The sequence below is a fragment of the Rissa tridactyla genome, chromosome 6, assembly GCF_028500815.1.
Source record: "Rissa tridactyla isolate bRisTri1 chromosome 6, bRisTri1.patW.cur.20221130, whole genome shotgun sequence".
Lineage (NCBI taxonomy): Eukaryota > Metazoa > Chordata > Aves > Charadriiformes > Laridae > Rissa > Rissa tridactyla.
The window spans coordinates 5,923,094-5,944,812 of NC_071471.1; the positions used below are offsets into that span (position 1 = coordinate 5,923,094).

The following is a 21,719-nucleotide window of genomic DNA, read 5'->3' on the forward strand; positions in this document are numbered from 1 at the left end:
AACATAATTCCTGAAAACACATCAAAACATGAAAGTATGGGTCTGTCTACTGATTCTATGTCTTTATTTTTTTCCCTTTTTTTTCATTCTCTCCAAAATGTTTGTAGGAGAAGAAACATTCATTACCAGTGGTATTTCCTTCATTAGAAATAGAATTGATTATGTCGGTTTAGGTAAATCCCTTTCCTTCCTATTCCACTCTACGGCTGTATGCAGTCCAGTGCATTTTGGCTGCTCTGACACATCTCCCCCCAGTACAGGAAGCCATGAAGTCATTCTTTTTGTCATTTTGGGAAGAAGAACCCAGTATGTGCTAAGGATCATATGTTTTTTTTAATTGCAGAAGTAGTACCAGACTGCAAAGTTTGCTTCCCAGCTTTGTCTGCTTTTGGTGTTGTTCATGGCTGAGCCATTTACAAAAATAGTCACGCTCTTCAGAACCAGATTTCAATCTTTCTTCCCTGGCATATGGGATTTCAAGTCAAGCTCCTCTGCTGTTACTTTAGAAAAACAAGTTCAGTTTTTTCATATCCTTGCTCTTAACAAGCCACCTGTACTTCAAGCGTGTCGCATTTCACTTTGGAGGGGTAGTAGATAACCTCTGGCAGCTTTGCAGCGACATCTCGTGGCCTCGTTGACCTGGAAACATATCAGATATTCCTCTTCTAGGGTGGAGAAGGTCTCACGTGGGTTAAGTCAAATATTTCATACAACGAGGAGGTAGGATACCATTTGAAAATGAATTAATTAACTGTCTTTAATTAGATAAGTGACATTGTCAACATGATCGTCGATTGTACAAAAAAATAAGTTAAAAGTTGTTTCAGATGCTCAACAGAATTGGTGTCCCTAATTTTTTTTTTTTATTTTAACAAGCACTTTTACTATATAAAAATATTTTTTCCCTCATGTTATATGAACAATCTACATTAAAAAAAAATCACAATCTACTGTAAAATATTTTTTGGTGTAATTAATCCAAGATGTTACATGTTAAAATAACAGGTAAAAACCTTTTGAACAGAATATAATTTTTTACATTGACAATTGTGTTTCATCCAAAATCTGAAAAAGTAAACATTTATATTACCAAATTCAACATAAAACTCTCCAAGCTGCCTTACTAAGTTTTAAAGCCATGAAAAAAATGTAGAAAAGTTAATGAAGAGAACTGAGGTTAACACTTTTTGAAATTAATTGAGACAAATTAATTGCAGTCCAAGATTAATATTGCTGTTGTAGTTCTTTTAAACACTCACAATCTAAACAGCAGCGTACCTCTTGGTTTTTAAGTACTTGAAGCCACACAAACTAAACTAAGGGGAGAGAATCTAAAGTAGCAATAAACAGCAGATCTGCAATCTATCAACCTCAATTTACAGAAATTAATTTTATCAAAAGTATTTGTGTGTCCTTTGGAGTAAATAAGTGTTCTTGCAAGGAGGAGCATGGAAGACGGCACTGTAGTATACTGACTTCCAAAGCCTAAGCGGAAGACCAGTGTGTGACCAAACCCCTAAAGAGGGAGCAATGGTAATTCAGCCAGAAAGCATAATAAAATGCTGGGGATTTATCACTAGCTAAAAACTCTATTTTGTGGTTCTTGTTTGCTGAGGTAATGAGTCACAGTGTCAGAAGTGAGGAGAAACTGTTTTGTTGCAGAGAAAAAGGAGCTTTCAGGCTAAAATTGGTGGCCTCTTCTAAAATGAAGAACACTGAGCGTGCTGCTGAGCGAAGGGCTTTCTATGGCTTGCCCAGGTGAGCTGAGGGGAAGGCTGCTGTGGCAGAGTTTGGAAGGAACCGGGTGGCTCTGAGCCTGCTGCCTGCAGGAACCTTACTGTCCCACTGACTGGTCTTCATGGCAGAGTCTGCTGATGCTTCCTCCTAACCTCAACTCAGCTGTGCAATCACCCAAAGCAAATTCAAACCCCATTGATTAGAATGCCTCAGAATGATTAAAATTGCTGCTGCACACGGTATTTTCATGTCCAGGGTTTAATCCGTGTATCTAATCTATACCCTGTATACCCTCCCCAGGCACTTAGAAAGGCTTAGTTCTAGAATAGCAATGTAGTTAACTCAAATTGCTGAGTCTAGGGTATATTTCTCTATGTTCTGCAAGTAATTCCATACTCTCCCAATGAATTCTGCATAAATTTTGTTCAACAGAAGCAGTAGTCAGCTATGTGTGGAAGCTGTAACTTTTCCTTGTAGTTTCTCAGCAGAAACACGCCGTAAGACAGACAGCGCACTCTGAGTCTCTGACATATTTCAGTAATCACACTGGACTTTAATGAAAAATTAAATTTACCTGTTAACTGTACTGGTGTTCTTTTCAATGAATTGCACTTGAAAGTAATTGCACTAACATGTAGTTGCATTTTTTTAATGCTTTTCATATACCGTAATTCCTCATGCTGCATTTGCAGCTTATTTCATTCAGCCCCAGTCATACAGAGGTTTCGGACTGTAGCTATCTTCTCAAACACTTTGTAACTAGAGGTTCCTGTATGGTTTAAAAACATTTTATGTCCTGGACTCAGCTCAACTTTTCTGAAAAGCGATCACCTGGAAGTCAGCCTGAGATCCAGCTGCATCACATGGATTTTCCCTGCTTTCTGAAACGATCTGTTCCACTGCTTTTGAAGTTTCTGGGTCTTGAGAGCAGGGACTATCCAGTGTATCGCCACTGCTGTTGCAGTGAAGAGGGGAGGCTATGTCGGAGGGCTGATCTGAGGGTTTGCCTGGAGCAGGTGGCAGGGGCACGGACAGAGGAAGATTCATCATGTAGAACACATTGCCAAGACGTCGGGACACCTTTAAAGACAAAAAGCACAATCGCAGCGATTGCTTCTTGAGACAATGTTAAAGCCATTAAACATCACTGTCAGGTAGCAATGCCAGGGACATCCAGGAGATCCCAGCCATCTCCAAGGGTTGTCAGTGGTTAGCAACAGTGAAAAAAATCTCTTCCATTTTCCCTCTCTTATATTTTTCTAGGCCCAGGTTCTTGTGGAGGGAGCTTGGTAATACTTAGCTTGGGAAATGGTCTACTGTGCTGGGCCTGACAGCAGGCTTCTCCTGCTCTGTAGGTGCTGTAGCACCCATGGGACAGAGCCAGCCAGGAGCAAGGAAGGTGGCTTTAATGAGAGAAGTGAGAGAGAGCAAGGGGTTAAAGAAAAGGAAAAGAACGAGGCAACAACAGAAACACACAGAGAGTTGATATTACTGGATGAAATTAAGAGCAGAAAACTTTAAACATGGACAGCCTGTCCGTGAAACATGTAAGACTGTATTCACAGAAAGGCTGTAGAAGCCTCTACTTGGTATGTTTTAAAAGCCAGGTTGAAGCAAAAGCAAGTATGTATCCGAGCAGTTCTTACCAGCTGTGAAGGGAAAACAGGAGTGAAACTGAATTAATTCATCAAACACATCTTTTCCATTTCCAACCTCTGCCTAGTCTCCAGTGCTGTTGTATCCTGACTCCACTTCAAGTGTCTCTCAGACTGACAGTCCTCACCTCCCCTTAGTGTCTCGCTGCATGCCGTTGTAACATGCAGAGGAGCAAAAGCAAACTATGCTGGAGTAATTTCTCTTCTCCTAATACTACAGTAGTTACCTTGTCAGTGTTTTAGTTTTGAAAAATTTCATCCCTTTCGCTTCTGACTCTTTCATGTCTCTGGGATTTGCCATTTTGGCATACATTTAATGATCATACCTGAGAGCGGATTTTTAATGCTGGTCCGAGTTTTAATCCCATTGTATCCAGGAGGTGTTCCTCTGTTAGCAGTGGGAGGGTTTCTCCATCAATAGCGTGGTCTTTAAATATCTTATGAAATGATAAAACACATCATGGTGTGCTAAAACAAACTTCACTAGTTATTTTTTATGCTTAATCCTGAGGCATACACAACAAAAGGAGGAAATAATAATTTTAGTGTTTTATCTTAATATTTATCTCTTAACTGCAGCATGAGGTCTCTTGTTTGCGTACATGGATATCAGCACATTTGCCTTTAGCTTATCTACTTGTCCTTGGCAAGCGGGAACTTTGTAATGTTTCAATGTTAGTTAATTCTTTTGGGTTTTTTAGGAAGTGAGCAGCGTGCTACCAATGAAAGAATAGTATTGATCTTTATAAGGGTCTACCAGGAATATAAAGACTTCAACCTCTTTGCTTGCATTTCTAATGATATTTAATTTTTCAAATGGAATGATGCCTGTAAGAGCTCAGAGACAGTTGTTGGGTTATACCAATATCCAAGAATGCAAAATTGCTTTAATCTGCATAAAAACTGTGTGGGGCACGTGGAGTGAAAAAATTAAGATACTTTTCTTATACTATAGTTTTGCTGCTGGTCCTCCTGGTATGTGTTGTGACCAACGACTCTAGATTGCAGCAGAAGTGCATGTAACCTCTCAGAGCATGGACTGACTTTCCCTTTAAGAAGCAAGTGGCTTTGTGTGTTGAAGCACAGTAAAAACTGCTATTACATTTGTAACTTTTCAACAACCTCTAGCATTGACATTTGTTTGATGACCTTTAAATCTAGATGTTCCTAAAGACCTGAAAATGTGTTGAATGTCTATAATCACCTGGGCATAATCTGAACAGCCTGGGAGGCTAATGATGAAGTTGTATACATCATCAACAGTCCACTTGCGAATGTCTTCAATGGAAGAAATGTCTTCTCCATTCAGGATCAGGCCATGTGCTCCTTTGAGGAGGAAACACAAATGTTATGTTTTTAGGACTTTGCCGGCAAATTAATAGGAAATGACTGTTAACATGAGAATTTTTACAATTCTCCAGAACCTAATATACTAACAGCAATGTGCAGTCACAGACAGATACAGGAGTCCTAGACACCAAAATCACGAGATAATCAGTAGTAGCTGATTCTGGAGGGTTTTCTTTTGGTGGTGTCTTTTGTTTACTGCTGGCACTGTATGTAACAGTCACCACACATACAAAACATACTGTGGTATTTTCTCTAATGAGTACATTATCCAATGCTTTTGATTCTTTAGACTTTACTGTTATTTTGACTTGACTAATATTTCAGTAGGCCTTTGCTAGCCCATAATGCCTACTGTGAGTTAGAAGGACATATAGTAAAGTTGTGGGCAGAAGAGAGAGGGTAGCTCACAATTTCATTCGGCAATTTTGTTTTTATTGAATTTTAATTGAAAATCCTTTTGCCGACAGGAACTGAATACCTAATGTGCATTATATGTTTTTCAGTGTTACATATGTCTTTGGTAGATGATCCTGGCCTAACCCCCCAGCCTGTTCTCATTTCAGGTAATGGGAAGTTTTGCAGCGCTCATCCAATGGCACTGGTGCCTTTAACAAGAGCTGCAAAGCTTTGGAAACAATGATTCTTGCACAGTGGCTGGAGAGGCCTGTCTTACGCTCTGTTCTTGGAGAGGTCAGGTCTCAGGGATGTTTATTCCTAAATGAGTGCAGCTTCTAAGGGGATTCCTTGTCCTGTTTGACAGACACAGGGGTATATTTAATGCTGTTACATTTCTCCCCAACCACCAGAAGGAGACGAAAGAATGTAAAACGTAACAGAATTGTGGAGAACCTCAAAGTCCTCCTAATTTGACAGCTTAGGGGTGATAGGTGTGTTGTCCCCAGGGACTGACATAAACACAGGATGACATCCTACAGTGGTATAGTGCATGGCATAGAGGGTTGAAACAGTTAGGAGGCTGCTTTGTGACTCCTTGCTGTGCAATTGTGTTGTCCCGCAAAGTAAAGCACTGCTACCTAAGATGCTGAAACCTCCATTATGCCAGCAAGCAGCACTTTGCAGGTAGGGAAACCACTCTTTACCTTTGCTAACTTGGATTTACCAAGTTTTTACTATTTGCAGCATATTAATTCTATATTTAATTGCCATGACTCTATCAATCACACCAAAAATTTGCTTAAACCAGAGGGAAGAAATAAGAGAGCAAATTAATAAAAATAAATAATATCAACATGCCACTAACTGTAATCTGGAGACCTCACAAACCTGAAGGTAGCAATGGATTGCTGGGTACTGGAAATCCATATGGTAACGCTGAGAATGGGATTGCAGAAGGGTACATGTACTTGTCATCAAAAGCAGCACAGGAGCTATTAGATTCCTTCTCATTTGTGTTGCTGCAGCTGTTGGTTTCAGCAGAAATTTCATGAGTAGTACAGTTTTTTCTCAAGCCTTGTTCAAATTCTTTACAGTTTTTGGCAACTGCAGGTGGCTCAGTCTGGTTTTTGCTTTGTTCATGTTTGTTTGGTGTCTCCACCTCTGCTTCTTTCTTGTCGTCTTTCTCATCATCCACTACAGCTGAAGCAGGGTCTGTAGTTTTGTCATCAGCTTGGTTCTTTGTGCCATTGGCACTACAGTCTGCAGCTTTGTGATTTCCAGCTCTTCTCCCTGGTCGACGTCCCCTCTCCCTTTGCAAAGTGCTGACTGGAGGGTACGGGCTGGTTGCCATAAGCATAGCGTTGCCATGAATTTCATCGAGGGTGGTTCGGTGAACATATAAGTCGCTGGGAAGATGGCCTTCAGGTAGCCTGTGCCTGCCACGGAAAGCAATGGGACTAGCTGGCATCCCATGGTAAAGGAAAGGTGCTTCCAGGCCCAGTAGCCCTTTCCGATGAGCTTTCTCCATTTCTTTTTGCTGAAAAATAGCACTCATCTCCATTTCCATTCTAAGAGACACACAGAGCACAAGCAGTTAGGGCAGCTCAGTTCCTTCATCACCTTCAGTAGCAGATTAGAATTCAGAGAACTGAATAGGTAAGAGTACTGCTTTTTTTCTCTCTCCCCTATATTGCTATGTGTGAGAGGTCACAAACTGCAGATGGAATGGCAAACCTGGCTATATTTAGTGTGCTGCCAGATACATATAGTAAACTAAAAGGAAGAGAAAATATATTTTCCATATGATGCCTCTGGATAATAATTCAGATAAAAAACCTGTTATATGTATATTGACAACCCAGGCTTTATTGCAGTGATTATGCTCAGCTGGGATTTGGAAAATTGTCTCCAGGGTCATAAGGGTCAAAGACTAAAGCAAATAAGTAATTTATATAACCAATAAGAAAATTACACTGAAAACTGGAAAATGGCAGTGATATTGTAAATTATAGATATAATTATTATATAGATATTATTATAGATATATAAACAATAGAACTAGAGTTATATTATCTATGGAACCTGTGCATACATTCAGAGTAAGCTAATGAGAGTAAGTCTCTTGAGTAACTCTCCATAGTGCCTGGCACCTGAGCATGGCTCTGAGAGCATGAAAAGGGTGAGATCCTGGTGCTAAGTGTTCAACCGATCTCACTTTCTTAACACTGCGATGAGGATAACAGGTCAGAGCGAGCCTGACTTTTAGGAGACTTCTCATTAATGTAAAATTGTCAGGAAAATTGATTGTTGCAAGGAGGAATGAGTTAATCACTCCATAACATTCAGGGCTTTTTCTCTGCCCTCTTTTCATCTTTGCTACAACCTCCGAATTACTAGTTTTCTGCTTTCAGAGATCCAGTGGAAGTGTTTTGTCTGTGTACCACGTCCTTGTACATTTTGCCCAATTGTTATTGCTTGCACACAGCTCTTGAGGTGGGGATAAACAGCAAAGAGCATTACATTCCTGACTGCTCCTCCAGATAAGATAGTCTGCTTCTCTGAGGACAAGCAGACGGGAGATCACCGAGCTTTGGTATGAGGCAGAGTCCCTTGGAGAACAAGGATTCGGGCCCAGGCGCTCAGCAGCACAGCTACAGCAAGTGCGGGAGATTATTTGCCAACATCTGATTTCTATAAAGGATGAAAGGAATAAGTATGGCTCTAGAGGTGTCATGTGCTACAGAAAGCAGTGTGAAGCTAGTGGAAATTGCCAGGATGGCAAAAGACTGGGGTAAAATGTTATCCTCTGGGTTTAGGCTGAGTTCTTTTCTGTTGGAGTTTTCCTGGGTTTGGTGGGCTGAGGGAAGAGCCTGAACAGGTAGGACAAGCTCTGAAGTGGCTTAGGGTATATGTGATGATCATGCTTCCTGCTTCCTATTTTACTTGTTCTTCTCAGTGTTTTTGCCGTGTGGCAAGAGCTATATGAAATGCATTGTTGATGCAAATCTTGTGCTTGGAGGAGTTCTGTAATCAAGCTCTGCTGACTGAAGAGCTCAAAACACTTCTGTCATAATTCTCTTGAGATGCCTACTCAGAATTTATCTGTTCTTTGTTGTTACTCTTACTGTGTGAGGGTTGTTGCTGCTCAGTACTGTGTGCTGAAGCCCAGGGCAGGAGTGGTTGAAGGTACGAGTTCCTCTGTGGAAATGGTGTGGCTGTGAGAGAGGCCACTGGTGGTTACTTAACCATCTACTAATTACACTGAAACCGGTACAAATAACTGGACTCTCTCTATTCAGCCTGACATTCAGACTGTTTGGTTAAACTAGGAAAGCTGTCCACCCTGGTAGGGTGGAGATGTAGCTAATCATCCCAAGCGCCCAGCCATAGAGGCTTAAAACGTTGTGTGTGATAGCACACAGCTGTAAAGTTTGAATTTGTTTCTGACTTTTTGTAACTTCAGGGTGTTTGGATCCAGAGTTCAAGGGCTAGGGCTGAAGTTTGTAGCTTGCTTGTTTCTTTTTCTTATATTGTTTTAAGGCTAAAAGCAGAATAGGGACAAGCAGAAGGTTTAGTAGCTTCAGACCTAAAAAGCTAAGGGTCTTCTGCTTCTCCGGGTGACTTGAAAAAGTATCTCAATCACTGTAAATAAAAACCCACAAAAAGTCTGTGAGTCAGTAATTTCCAGCTGCCTTTGCTGCCCTAATCCTGGCATGCACCTCAGAACAAAGTTTACTATTGATTACCTGGCAATATTTTGCTTTTGAACCAGCTCCTGTCTTCTGGCCACAGCTTCCATGGATTCTGGTTGCAGAAAGCTATATCCTTAAAGGGAGAGGAGAAAAAAATCTTGAAAATTTGCTTGTTCCCTCAGGCAAATGCACAAACCCAAAGCAATGCGGAGACACTTTAAAAAGCTTTTTAAGACTTGAACTATGTGCTTCACCAGGAAGCTGATGTGGCTTAATTTGTATTCATTGCTTTGGGAATATGTAGTAGAAGCACGAAGCATCAGGTGTTTGCAGGATCTGATCTGTAGTTGGTGACTTATGTCTTTGAAGTACATATAGTTGCTCCGAAAAGAATAACCAACGGTTAAGCAAAGCAAACCTGCTCCTTCAAGACTGTTTTCAGCCTAGATGCCATGTAATTTTAAATTACATTTTCTCCTGAGGGAATCTCTGAGATCCACATTAGCGGGCGGGAAAAGCTGAAGCAAGAAATTTTTGTTTATAGATCTATATGGCATTGAGAATTTATTCACTTATCCCCAAAAAGGAACTTTAAGATGTGACTTCTTTGTATAAAGTGACTTATAAGTTTGTGTACATTTATGCGCAACATGATAATGTGTGCCCCAGTTGTGTTGCCATGCTGTGATATCTAGCCTTCCCCTTAGAGCTGTGCCCTGTAATTTTGAGCTTTTATTAAAAAGACTTGTAGTTGCCCTACATGAGGAAAATGGCATGTGATATTATGATTAAAGAATATGATCAGTAGTCTTTTAAAACAGAGTTAAATGTAGCAAAAAAGTGTTGTTGATTGGACTCATTTGTTTAGCTACAGCCTTCTGTTTAGGTGTGAAAATGCTTTGAAAATACAAAAGGAAAAGGAGAGTACACAAACATGCAAATGATTTTGAAAACAGTGTATTTAGCAAAAGCTAAAATGGATGTGTTCAGACTTACACTGGCACAGTTTAGAATCTTTGGTAGGCAGACTTCTTTTAGTGAGGCTCTTTTTCCAAAGAAAAACTGTTTATTGACACTACTGATAACCCTATGAAAAACTAGTAGGTGCAGTTTGCTTTCTCGTTTGCATGCTATCACTGTTCAGGATGCAGACAATGCTTTCTTACCTGGGCCTGGGTAAACACGGTTGGACAATATGTTGGGCATGTTTGCGTGCTGTGGGACTGTGGGTCCAAGGTGGGACGCTATATGGATTTGTCTTGGGTCAGCTGATGCCATCATTTCAGTCGAAGGTAACAGATCTCTGAGAGGACATAAATACATTCAGACACACAAAGGACACAGTTTAGTTAAGAATAATCTAAGATCTTGATATGCCCTGGTACAGCACATGTACGGTTATTCTTTAAATGCAGTGTTGTAATAGAGAGGTGGTGCAAAATACCTGTCTACCAGTCGAGGCTCAAACTGGGAGGGAACTGCCTGCATTCTCTGCTGGCCTGCGCCCATTAGCTGAGGGTTTACTGCCATCAACTGATTTCTCATTAGCATCTCTTGCCGCTGCCGCAGTTCTGCCACAAAGCATATACAGTTCTGTTATCAATGTAGTAAATTAGAAAGTGATTCTGTCTGCAGTATAACTTTACCGGAAAAAAAAAGGCTTTTTCCTCTGTGCCAGCATTTTAGTATGTTAGCAAATCACACTTTTTTTTTTTTAATAGCGGCGACTAAAAAAGATGTTTCCACTGCCACCTTAACCACTTTGTTTGAATAATGTAGATTTATACAATCAAACTGCAGTAAAAATAAACAGGATGTGCACAGTCAAGTGTACAAAAGGACAATTTACAATTAACAATAATTCATGTAACACTATGAAGCAGAAGAGAATAGCCAGGAATGTTAAGTTCTCTGCTTGAGAGAGTTTGCATTTCTAATACAGTTTTATTCTTCGAAAAATCTTATTAGCTGAAACCTGCCCCGTCATGAGACAGCAGCTCTAGAAAGAAGAGCCTGCCGTAGTGAACCGGAACCTCATAATGTCCAGCTATGGCTTTTGTTGCTGAGGTTCTGTGTGACCTTCACTCTTCGTCCAGATGCTTAGCGTCTCTTGGTCAAATTCTGAATGCCAAGAATCCCCCACGTTGTCTTTTAACTGCCTTAAGAGAAATGTTTATTCAGGTACTCCTAAGATAAATTTCAAATACCTTTTAAAGACATTAAACCTTTTACTGTCTGTTTCTTGTGCATTGTACAGATATTAGCAATCCTATAAACAAATGCGCAGTTAGTTTCTTCCTGCTTACCTCCTGCTGCCATGCCACTTGCTAATCGGTATAAGTGCTTTTCTTCTAGTGTTCCTTGTTCCCCCAGGATAGACATTTTTCTCATGTGATCTCGTGGAGTCATGCTGCAAGGAGACAGCAACAACTTTTCTGTTGTAAAGAACGGGAACAGCAGGCCGAAAGAAAAGCATAAGACATCCAACAATGTAAGAAACAGAGCAGGTTATACAGGTTAATTTCTCAGATAAGCAGGTAGGCCTTCTGCCAGTCACAGCTGTAGCTTTCAGCTGTGGATTGTATTGGTTACCATATAGAAACCTTCTGTTTTCAGGACAATACAAATCTTGCCCTTATTTATACTGAGTTGTTCAGTGTCCTTGGTTCTTACTACGGAAGGAAAGTCAGGATGTTGGGAAATATCAGCTGCTCAAAAGGATGTAATTAAGCCAAAGTCTTTTGCCTGCAGCCCCTGGTGTATCACAGCAGCCCTAAGAACTGACATGTACTCATACTCAGGAAGGCTGGTATCGTTGCTTTAATTTGGGAATTGTAATAGTTTGGAGCCCTGTCTACTCTAAATTAAGTGAAACAGATGGAAAGAAATGGTAGAAATAAGCTGTTCCAAATGACATCAGCCACTTAAGACTGCCAAATGAAGTAAAAAAAGGTAAAAGAACATGCTTTGTAGTGATGTGATAAAAATAGCAAGGCTCAGATTAATTACCCATGTATGTACAGGTAAATAAAGCCAGACGAAAAGTAGAAATCTAGACCAAAAATTAATACACTACAAATGAGTAGTGGATAGTTGTACTGTCACTGAGGTGGATTGTGTGAGCAGTTCTAAGTCTGTCCAAAGGGGAAGGTGACTAGATTACAAATGATCCTGATACCAGGGGAATGAGTAACCATAGTATGTCCTGATAAGGATTTTGGGGGAATGATCTACAGCAGAATTATTTGTACAGATAGGTTATAAAGGAAGTAAGTCCTGTAACCCACAGCCTGGCTGTTAAAGCGTCCCACACAGGATAGCTTTTTAAGTCGAGGGGTTGGCAGAGGGAGCAGGCTAGCTCTAAAGGCAGCAGGGGCATCTGTACATTCATTTCAAACTAGATGTGATGCTTAAGTGTTCTCATCCTGTGTCCAGAGAGTTAACAGCTCCATGAGTTCAGCTGGCATTTGGTATAGGTAACAGTGAGGGACACCTTAGAAATGCAAAGAGAGAAGCACAGAGAATCTACCAAAGCCAAAGAGAGCTCAAGTGAATCATGCCTTTCTGAACCTTTCCATGAAAGCCAGTAAACAGAAAATCACTGAGAAACAAGATCTGAGTGACAAGATCTAAGGAACAGAGGATTGACTGTGCCACTACGGGCAGTGGACTCCTCTCCTCTGGGTCTAGTTTGGGACACAAATCCCATGGCAGGGAAACCATCACTGACAAATGTCCTGACAGCAGCTACCTTCCACTTCAGCTGAGTGCTGACAGCTGTGGAATTCATGTTAATAACCACTCCACAAAGATATGATCTCTGAAGCACAAACAGCCAATACCATCCAGAGCTCTGCATGGCTTGACTTTTTATGGTTTACTTGCCAATTTGCCTTTAGCATGTTGTGATAATGCTATTACATTAAAATACCAGTCTTCTCGAGGGGTCTTAACTACCTTTTGCTCAGGCTTTTCTCATGTATTTTCATGTTTATGCCAAACTTGCTTACTTTGCAGGTCAAAACATATTTTCATTTTTATACTTTGTTGCCCCTGCTTCTAGCCTTACAAAGTCAATGCCTGTGATTAATGGTGTTGGGGTGATAAAATCCAACTGTGGGACCAGTTGTGCATTTGTGACCAGCGCAAAGGCAGTGGATTTGTACAAGTACCAGTGAGATCAAACACAGCTTGACATGTTAGCATTATGAGTACAAGACAGATCCAATTGTCAATTGGTTTGTTTACCTTTAAAACCAGGTACCTAAGATACAGAAATTCATTAGAAATAGTAAGCAGGAACAACCAAAATTCCCTTTTTCACAGCGAGTCCTTCTCCAAAACAGAAACGAATTTTAAAAACTGTTCATTATCTAAAATCTGATGGAAGCCAAATGTTGTATTTTGTAACCCAAACCGTTTATAAGTCAAAGTAATAATTATAACTCCTTTTATTGCTTTTGGCCTATTGATGAGCTACAAATAAATTTAAGAGAAAGCTATCAATGTAATTCACATGCTTCAGGAGTTTGCCATTCCCTTGGTATGGTGAAGATACTTGGTCTCAGCCTCAAAATGAGTTTTCCAAAAGGTAGACGAGTTAGTCATTTCAGCCATTCAGACTGAGAGTAGAGACTATACTTGGACCACACAACTGGTGGTCCCTCAAAATAAAAAGTTCTTTACACTTATAAATGTTGTAAATGCTAGATTCTGTGTTGGCCAGGATTCAGGTCTTCCTGGAAGCAGACAAACCCGTCAAATCCAAGAAGAGCACCATGTCCTTTGTTCTTGACGTATGTATTTGAGCATGTGCTGCTGGACATGTTTCCATTTGCATTTTATTTTTTTTTTTAGGGTACTTTAGACTTAAAGCGGTTTAGGATGCTGGGTGCTTCATGAAGAGCATTTGAGCTGCCAAAGTGCTTCTGAGCTGCTAAAGCATTTTAAAGCTCAGTACTAAAGCGATTTAGTGCTGAACTAAACTTTACAGCAGCTCAAAAAATAGATGGCAACTGGGATGATGGTATTTGCCATACCATATTGGTCCAGTGAGCCATTTAGGTGGCTTCCTTTCATGGATGGGTGGCCATGCATTAAATATTCTGTGAAACAAAGCTGCAATTTTAAACTTCATGCTAGCTTCCTTACAGCCTGGCCTTTGGCCTTTGCCTGGTGCGCCTAACTAGAGAATATGAAGGTGCAAAGCAACCAGCAGAGGTCCAGATAGACATCATGGAAAAAACCAGGAAGTTTTAACCTTTTTATTCTAGTAAATAAAAAAAAAAAAAAAGTAATTAAAAGCTAGTATTAATGCTAACAAAGTTTTGTTTGTCAGATGACTCACAAGCTGTACCACTTTTGCTTTTCAGGAAATATTAAAATGTTCTAGTCCCCTGTTTTAATCACAGTTATGAATAAACTTTATTCTGGGGAAGCTGACCCTGTGTGGGAAAAAGACATACGAGTAAAAGACACTTTTCTTTATCAGACCTACCTACTACTTCTACACTTTTACTGCTGTAGTTACACACCTCACTCAACTCCCCCCTAAAATCACACCTGTGACTAAAATTATTTGATACAACTTTAAAGTGTAGAATCATGGAAAACCTAGTGGGAAAAGACCCACCTATTCTGACCCAAATCCACCACCTCCGTGTGGGATCCCACACATCCTGCCTGTTCTGACAGACATCTACCAACAACCAAGCAGTAGTAACTCTGTTAGAAACCAGTAGCACCAGTATTCCTGTGTTGTTCTCTGTATAGTCTGTGCAGTTCCCAAAACAAGCCGGGGTTTTGTGTTGGATGTGAAGTATGTTATACTGTCTGTTGACAGGTACTCTCTTACATAGCCTCCTTTCAGAGCTGAAGCAGAAACTATTTAAGATCATTCTTTAAATCTTTTTTTTTTTTTAAGTGAGGTTTTCTTTTGAACTCTGGCATTTTCTACATTTCACTGAATGGAGGATACCATACACAGCAGCATCCATAGTGGATTTGATCCGTATTTATTGATAGATTATTATCCACTAGATGACCAAGATTCACAGAGCATCGCTTCGGGCAACATTAATTGCTTCAGGTAACGTGCATCACATAAGCAGCTTAGCCTTGCAAGGGTAGACTAGGTGGTCTGTTGGTTTGATGTGGAAAAGATATAGTATTGAAACAAGTCATGGAATAATATGACTTGAAAGTTCATTGGTATCTTCTTCTACTAAAGCTGTAGTTTACTGCTTCCACTGACCCAGTTTTTGGATCATTGTAAGCCAAAAGGAGGGTTTGATTCCTTAATGAGGTTTTCACTGGAGTTACTCCATGAAGTCATTCTGTTTGGTTTTTTTTCCATTGGTGTGCCAGTCAATCCTATCTAACTTAGCTTGGATTTCTTCTCAGATATATAGAAATAACTCTGGTATTTTTTCACGTGTTATTTCTACTGAAATTCTATTCTGTTTTCCCTAGCTGAATGTTAGAATATCAATATGGTGTAAATTTTACTTAAAGGACACATTTTGTATGTATACGTCATCCACATTAAATTGCTTATTTATTTCCCTGAATTTCCTGTTCAGGGAAGTATTGAATTGATTAGGTAGGATAAATAGTTAGCTTAATAAACTAAAGACTTGTGTGTAACCCTGTGTCAGGAGGAGATACTGAACTTGACTGATCTATGTTGTTCCATTTGGAAAAACACCTTTTTTGGTTACTTAGATGGGGTTCTGATTATGACTTGTATTTAGGGTACTTAAGGTTCATACTATTTCCATAAAAACTAGCCTGTTAGAAACCAGCATCAGCAAAAAAAGATCTCTGAGGGAACAGGGAAAGTATATTTCTGATACATATATTAGCTAGGATTTGAGAGTAGCTCAAAATCTTGCATCAGGGTTCATATAAATTCATACACACCAGCTGTCCAGTGTTACATTCATATATGGCTCTTCTCTGATCCTATTGCACAAATCCTGGCTGTACAGCACATTACGGGGATGAAGACAAGTTAATCTCTACCTTTAGAGTCTTACCCTTAGCAAACCCTTCTTGGCAGCAGGCAGAACCACTCACCCAGTACTAATTCTGTCTCAATTTATTAGATGAGAAGTGGCAAGACACGAATTTCATGAACCAGAAGCATTTGCAAATCTAATCACGCTGTATGCGGTTTCAAAATGTCTATAGCAGTCTGTGTATCTATGATATTAATTGCATTGGCAAAATACAGTAAGTCTTAATGGAAGACTTATTTTTTTCAGGTAAGTGCATTAAGATATCAATAACTAATACTGCTTTTATTTACATCAAACACATAGAATTAGCATTTTAAAAAGCGATGTTTAGTATACCTTTGCAGTGGCTCCACAGACTGTTTGGAAGAAGCTCATTATTTTTTAAAATGCTCAGGTAAATCTGTGTCAGAGAAACCAGTTAAACATATAATATGAACATGTATACATGCATATGAGTGAAGTATATGAATAAACTCATACATAGTCCATTTCCACTGGCTCCCTTTTTAGAAAAGGCTCTCCTGATTACTTGAGAAGTCAGAAGCTGTTTTAAAAAACAGATAAATATTCCAATATTATTAATACTCTAATGTTATTAACTGTAGTATCAAGGGTTCTTGCCTTAAACCTATGCTGAGTCATAAAGCTAGAGACTGTATTTATTCAAGAATGCACAGTCAGCAAAATAAGTTACTTTTGGAAAGCAAGAAAGCAATTATACCAACATTATGTCATACAGGAGCATGAAATATGTCTTCTTAATTGGGGTAAGGTACCATTGGGCTACAACCGAGGGCTAAATTCTAATCCTAGATACGCGGGCACAGGCTGCTCAGAGACTGAGATTAGAGTGTAATCCTAAAACTGGATTGAGAACGATACATTCCTTAAAGAAAGGAAAATAACTATATTTATACTGTGCGTGTCAGCCAGTAAAGTTTGCATTGCATGCCTTTACACTGAAATGAAGACATGGATGTTTCACCATTTTTGAGCTAGCTAATTGGTTAGATTGCAAGCAGCAAGTCACTTTTTTTTTTTTTTTTTCTTAAAAACACACTGGTCTCAGGAAGAAATCAAGGCTTAATATTGACAAACTTAATCTTTCAGGAACTAAGTTAGGTTCACAATAGAAGTTCATCTTGTTCCCACTGGAATGGACGGGGACAAGGGGAAACTGTTATTCCTGTGTGCTGCTAAGGCAACAGTCAACTGAATGCATTGACTAAAACCAAAGGTGGAGACGCACCATGCTGAGCACAAACACCCAGCAAGGGCCCTCAAAGCCTACTAGGTGAGACGGACAGATGGTGGAGGAAAAAGAAGCCGCCCTGCCATTTGATATGGCATTGGAGGCATAGGGATACAGGAGGACAGTAAGCAGCTGAGGTGGGAATTGTGCTTAGCGCTTCTCGCTCTCGGCTCGGTGCTGTAACCACAGGACTGATTTCTGCAGAACCACGGTGCTGATATTATTCATTTGTATTTTTGGCAGCACCCAAAGCTGGGATCACACTGAGTGCTTTAACTATGCCTTTTAAGTAAAATAACTAAGCAAGAACTAATGAAAATAATGGTTCTGGCAGAGAAAGTGTGTGCATGCACACATATGTACACCCACCCTGTATCCTGATAAACCGGTACATGGAGAAACTGCTTACAAGGGGTGAGTCTCTCTATTACACTGGTTATATACACAGAGATAGAAGCATGATGTAATTTGTTTTCCCTGTGGATTTATTTCATAATTGGGGATGACATTTGAAATGTTATCCTCTTGTCTTTGATTCTTTTAGAAACCTGAAGATTGCAAAATGTGGTGTAACTGGAATCAGTTAAAGGGAGACTAGACTCTGTAAGTTTTAGTTTTTAATCGTTTCTACTTTTAAAGCATAAAAAAGAAGTTTTTTCTTTTTTTATTTTTAAATACTGGAAATGGAAGGCTTGGGATGGAAAGCTGTCTGACAATTGGAGAGCAAGGCTGGTATTTCCAAATGAATTGCAGTTTAATTTCAGTGGGATTTGTGTCTCACTTTAACGTGAAATACTAGTGCAAATGACAACACTTCCAGTGCCAAAAGAAACCAGGTACTGGAAAGAGGAATGAGTTTTAGGAAGGCTCTTTGAAACTATTTTTATTTAACAACTCTTTAACTTCACTGGCTAAGAGTTTGAATCTAGAAAACTTGTACTGGATGCTCAGTACCTTCCCTTTTCAGTTAGGATGTTAAATATTGCAGCAGTATCCATTGGACTCCCCCAAATCCTCGGATTAAACAGAAAACTGCATTTGATATGTCTTATACCACTATGGTAAAGCAAGATGGTGCAGGTTTTTATCATTAATCATTTCAGGTTAGCTTGCTTTGTTACAAAACAAAAGACAGCACCCACTCATCTTAAAAAATATTTGCAGGTATGTCAGATATGTCGGATACTAAAACCACTGTTATTTTCCAAACTCATATATGAAGTCACAAGTTTTAATACAAACTTTTTCCCCTTGTGAGATTAACATGTGAAATTGCACACCTGATCCTGTAAACAGACTCAGAAACCAGTGTCTTGAACAGACTGAGCATTTTCAGATCCAGTATGAAGGATCAGACCATGATGAAATTACTCAAGTCAGAATTGCCTCTCTCTCTCTCTCTCTCTCTCTTACTTTGTCTATCTCTGGAGCACCAAGGAGATACAGAAATTCGCATATTCTCTAACTGAGGAACTTGAAATTTTAGCTCTGAAGGCAGTATAAAGTACCCAAGCCTTTCTCAGTCTACAGTTAATTCCGCCCACATACTCAGATAATAAGATGTAAGGAACCTTCATCATGTTATGATATTTTTTTTACAAAATATATCACACCGCATACATTGATGTTCCACAAAGCTGCTAGCACTGGGGTTTGTTACGACGGCTATGCACATAAGCAAAATTTTAATTAGATAAATCTCATGTAGCCTAAACCAGCCAAATATATCTGCACACTGATTTAGAAAATCCACTGCTCCAGGAAGTATCTGTAAAATATTAAGATTTTTCTATTGTACTTTAAAAAGATAAATTCACACAAAGATTAAGCTATATGTATTAACAATCAGGTAGCTTTTAAGAATATTTTGTTACGGTTAGACAAGACAGTGAAACATTTGCGCATGTACATTAGGCAACTCAATCTGTATCCGAAGTTTTCTAGAAAAATACTGAGTATGCAACGACAAGCCTTCCCAAAGTTAAATCCTCCATTTGTGAAATAGATCTTTAAATTTTCCCAAAATGATCAAGTTTATGTCATAAAAATACAGCATTTCCACCTGAATATGCAGGATTATTTACCCATAAGAATACAGATAGCAGATTGCTGAGAAATCAAAACATAGTTAATCACATACTTTGCTTTTTCTGTCACCCCTGCCAATTCCTAACTTTACTCTCTGCAGTAAATGCTGCTCTTAAAGAAAAACACCATGAAGAAGTCTGCTTTGATCTGCCCGCTTTCTGTCATGAAATAAATCTTTCCTATCAAAATCTGAAAAATCATTCACCTCTTGGTATTGCTTAGCAGTTGTTGCATCGCCATTTACATTAAAAAAGTAACACTTTTTTATTTCATGTATACTTACATCTATTGTGAAGACCTTAGTTTTGGGTAAAATGAAGACACCATGAACATCCAAGAGTATGTGCCTTCACTATAAGTCTTCCTTTCAAGCTGCCTCAGTAATGTGATTGGCAGCTTTTAAAACACATCAAGATTAACATGTCAAAAACTGCCTTAACTAACGCTGACTTTACTTTAAATACAAATTGAACTTATCTTGATTAGCCCTCATCCCTGCTTCTAAGCCCTACCCACTCTGACATCACAAGCCCTTCTCCAATACCATCCCCTAACCAGGCTGTAAAAACATAATTACAAGAAGAGCACTACACTGATCTGATAAACCTATTTCACATTTAACCTGCTAAGCTGTTGTTAGCTTTTAAGATGCTTGATGCGTTCACTTAAAATCTTCCTCTTCCAACAAGAAATATGAGAGAAGGTTAACAACTGCCTAGCTCTAATGCATTGCGTTACCTCTTTATGCTGATTTTTAGGAAGGGCATACTTCTGACTGTTGGCAAGCAGTTACCCCAGAACTGTGTTACCCCAGAACTGTGTATCCGATTGGATTGGGGGGAACTAGAAGATGGAAATCCTGTTAAGCATATTGTGAGGCTAACAGAGGGATCAGATGGTTATACCGCTCAAGCCAGCAGTTTACTCTTTAATTCTCACTGTCAGTGAGTTAGCTCACAGAACGAATGCCTGGTAAATGGCAGATGTTAAAATATAAGGGAGTGGTTAGTTTCTTCTAATATCCATGTCAGCTGATGGGACATCAAGGTTGAAGTTTGTTAATCCCTTGTTCACCTGCCGAAAGTTCATCAAGTGCATGCTGCAACAACAAAAAACTGTCCCTCCTCTCTCCAATGTGAATGGAGCGCCTAAACCTGGTGAAAATTAACTCACTCCTACCCAAAATCGCACTCAGGGAAGTGTTATTGTTAGCAAAGGCATGTAACTCTACTATAGTTAAGCATGTCCTTACAGAAAACAAACCATTTTTTTATAACGTAACACAAAATACATATCTAGTATCTAATGTGGGATTATTTTTAAATTTTTTTTAAAGTGACTGTGACCCCCTAAATATTTTTAAGTGCTGTCATGGCTCTTTTGTTGCTGTCTGTTGCTTCTTTGTAAAGAAGAAAATCCCACCCAGGATCGTTGTTTAAAATGGTTTTTAAAATAATTTTAGGACTTCCTTTAAAAAAATATATAATTAGAGACCAGCTAAAATAATCTGAGAATAATTTTCATGTGGTTATCCAAATTTTCGCTTGTGCAGGCAGACAAGGAATCAAAGGAGCATTCTAGGCTTAAAGGTAATTTTCAGCTTGTGTTCAGTCCACTCGGTCTGTAACTGCGTACAGAAGCCTGTGGCTTGAAATGTAATGAGTAGATACAGTCTTGAAAAAAGTTCCTCTGCTGGGATTTTCCAAGATTGTCTGGGTGAGGCTGAAGCAAATGCTTTGCAAGATACGGGATTGCCCAAATAAATGAAAAGCAAAGTCTTGCATCAGCATCCATTTTTCATCAGATGTTTTAGTCCATGTGAATCACGTTTCAGGAAAACCACAAAAAGTTTAATACCAGGAAAAATTACTTCCTGAGGCGGAAACAAAACCAGCAATATAATAAGGATATATATTTATTTTTTCCTGTTTTACCTAATGAGGGAAGTTTGGAGAGAGAGCACAGTACTTCACAACACCCCTGACATCCAGCCTTTGGTTTCTGGCGCAGAAGCAGGATTGCTGTGTGCTGTAGTGTGACAACCACAATTCATAAAGATGCTTTAATGGTCCCTCTCTGGAGAAGATTTGGTTGTTCTTGACTGGGTTTCACAGGCATCAGGCAGGGGTGTATTTCTGAATCCTGCAGTGGTCTGGGTGTCCTGTTTCTGCTGGTCATCTTCGCCAATAGGAAAAATGGCAAAGCAGCAAAGGAGGGAGAGAGAGAGGGACACAGGAGATGTTATGAATAGAACAAAGTAATGTACAGTATATCAAATTGATCTGGGCTTTGGTCTGTCAATTAGTATCGCTGTTAGCTAAGACGGTTTAGGGCAGTGTAGTGCCACGTTATGCCCTTTGCACAGACGAATCTGAAAGTGGGGAAACACCAACACTCAGATTCCTCTGTGAAAGGGGATAACTGTAACCTGACAGCTGTTACCCAGTATCAGGTGTTTGTAGCCTGAGCCACTGACACGAGATATGTACCAATGCGAAAGGTGGAGCTGGAGTCACACCACCTTCTGTAC

At 39.5% G+C, this 21,719-nt stretch overlaps 1 protein-coding gene across 1 annotated transcript; it reads right to left on the minus strand.

Moving 5' to 3' along the window:
* Positions 1–2,544: 2,544 nt before the first annotated feature.
* Positions 2,545–11,239, minus strand: SAMD7 (sterile alpha motif domain containing 7). Its single transcript, XM_054206957.1, has 8 exons — positions 11,137–11,239; positions 10,275–10,401; positions 9,997–10,133; positions 8,885–8,963; positions 6,027–6,706; positions 4,597–4,718; positions 3,719–3,829; positions 2,545–2,817 (listed from the first exon to the last, which is right to left on the minus strand). The coding sequence occupies exons 1-8, from the start codon at positions 11,237–11,239 to the stop codon at positions 2,545–2,547; spliced, it is 1,632 nt and encodes a 543-aa protein (XP_054062932.1).
* Positions 11,240–21,719: the final 10,480 nt, after the last annotated feature.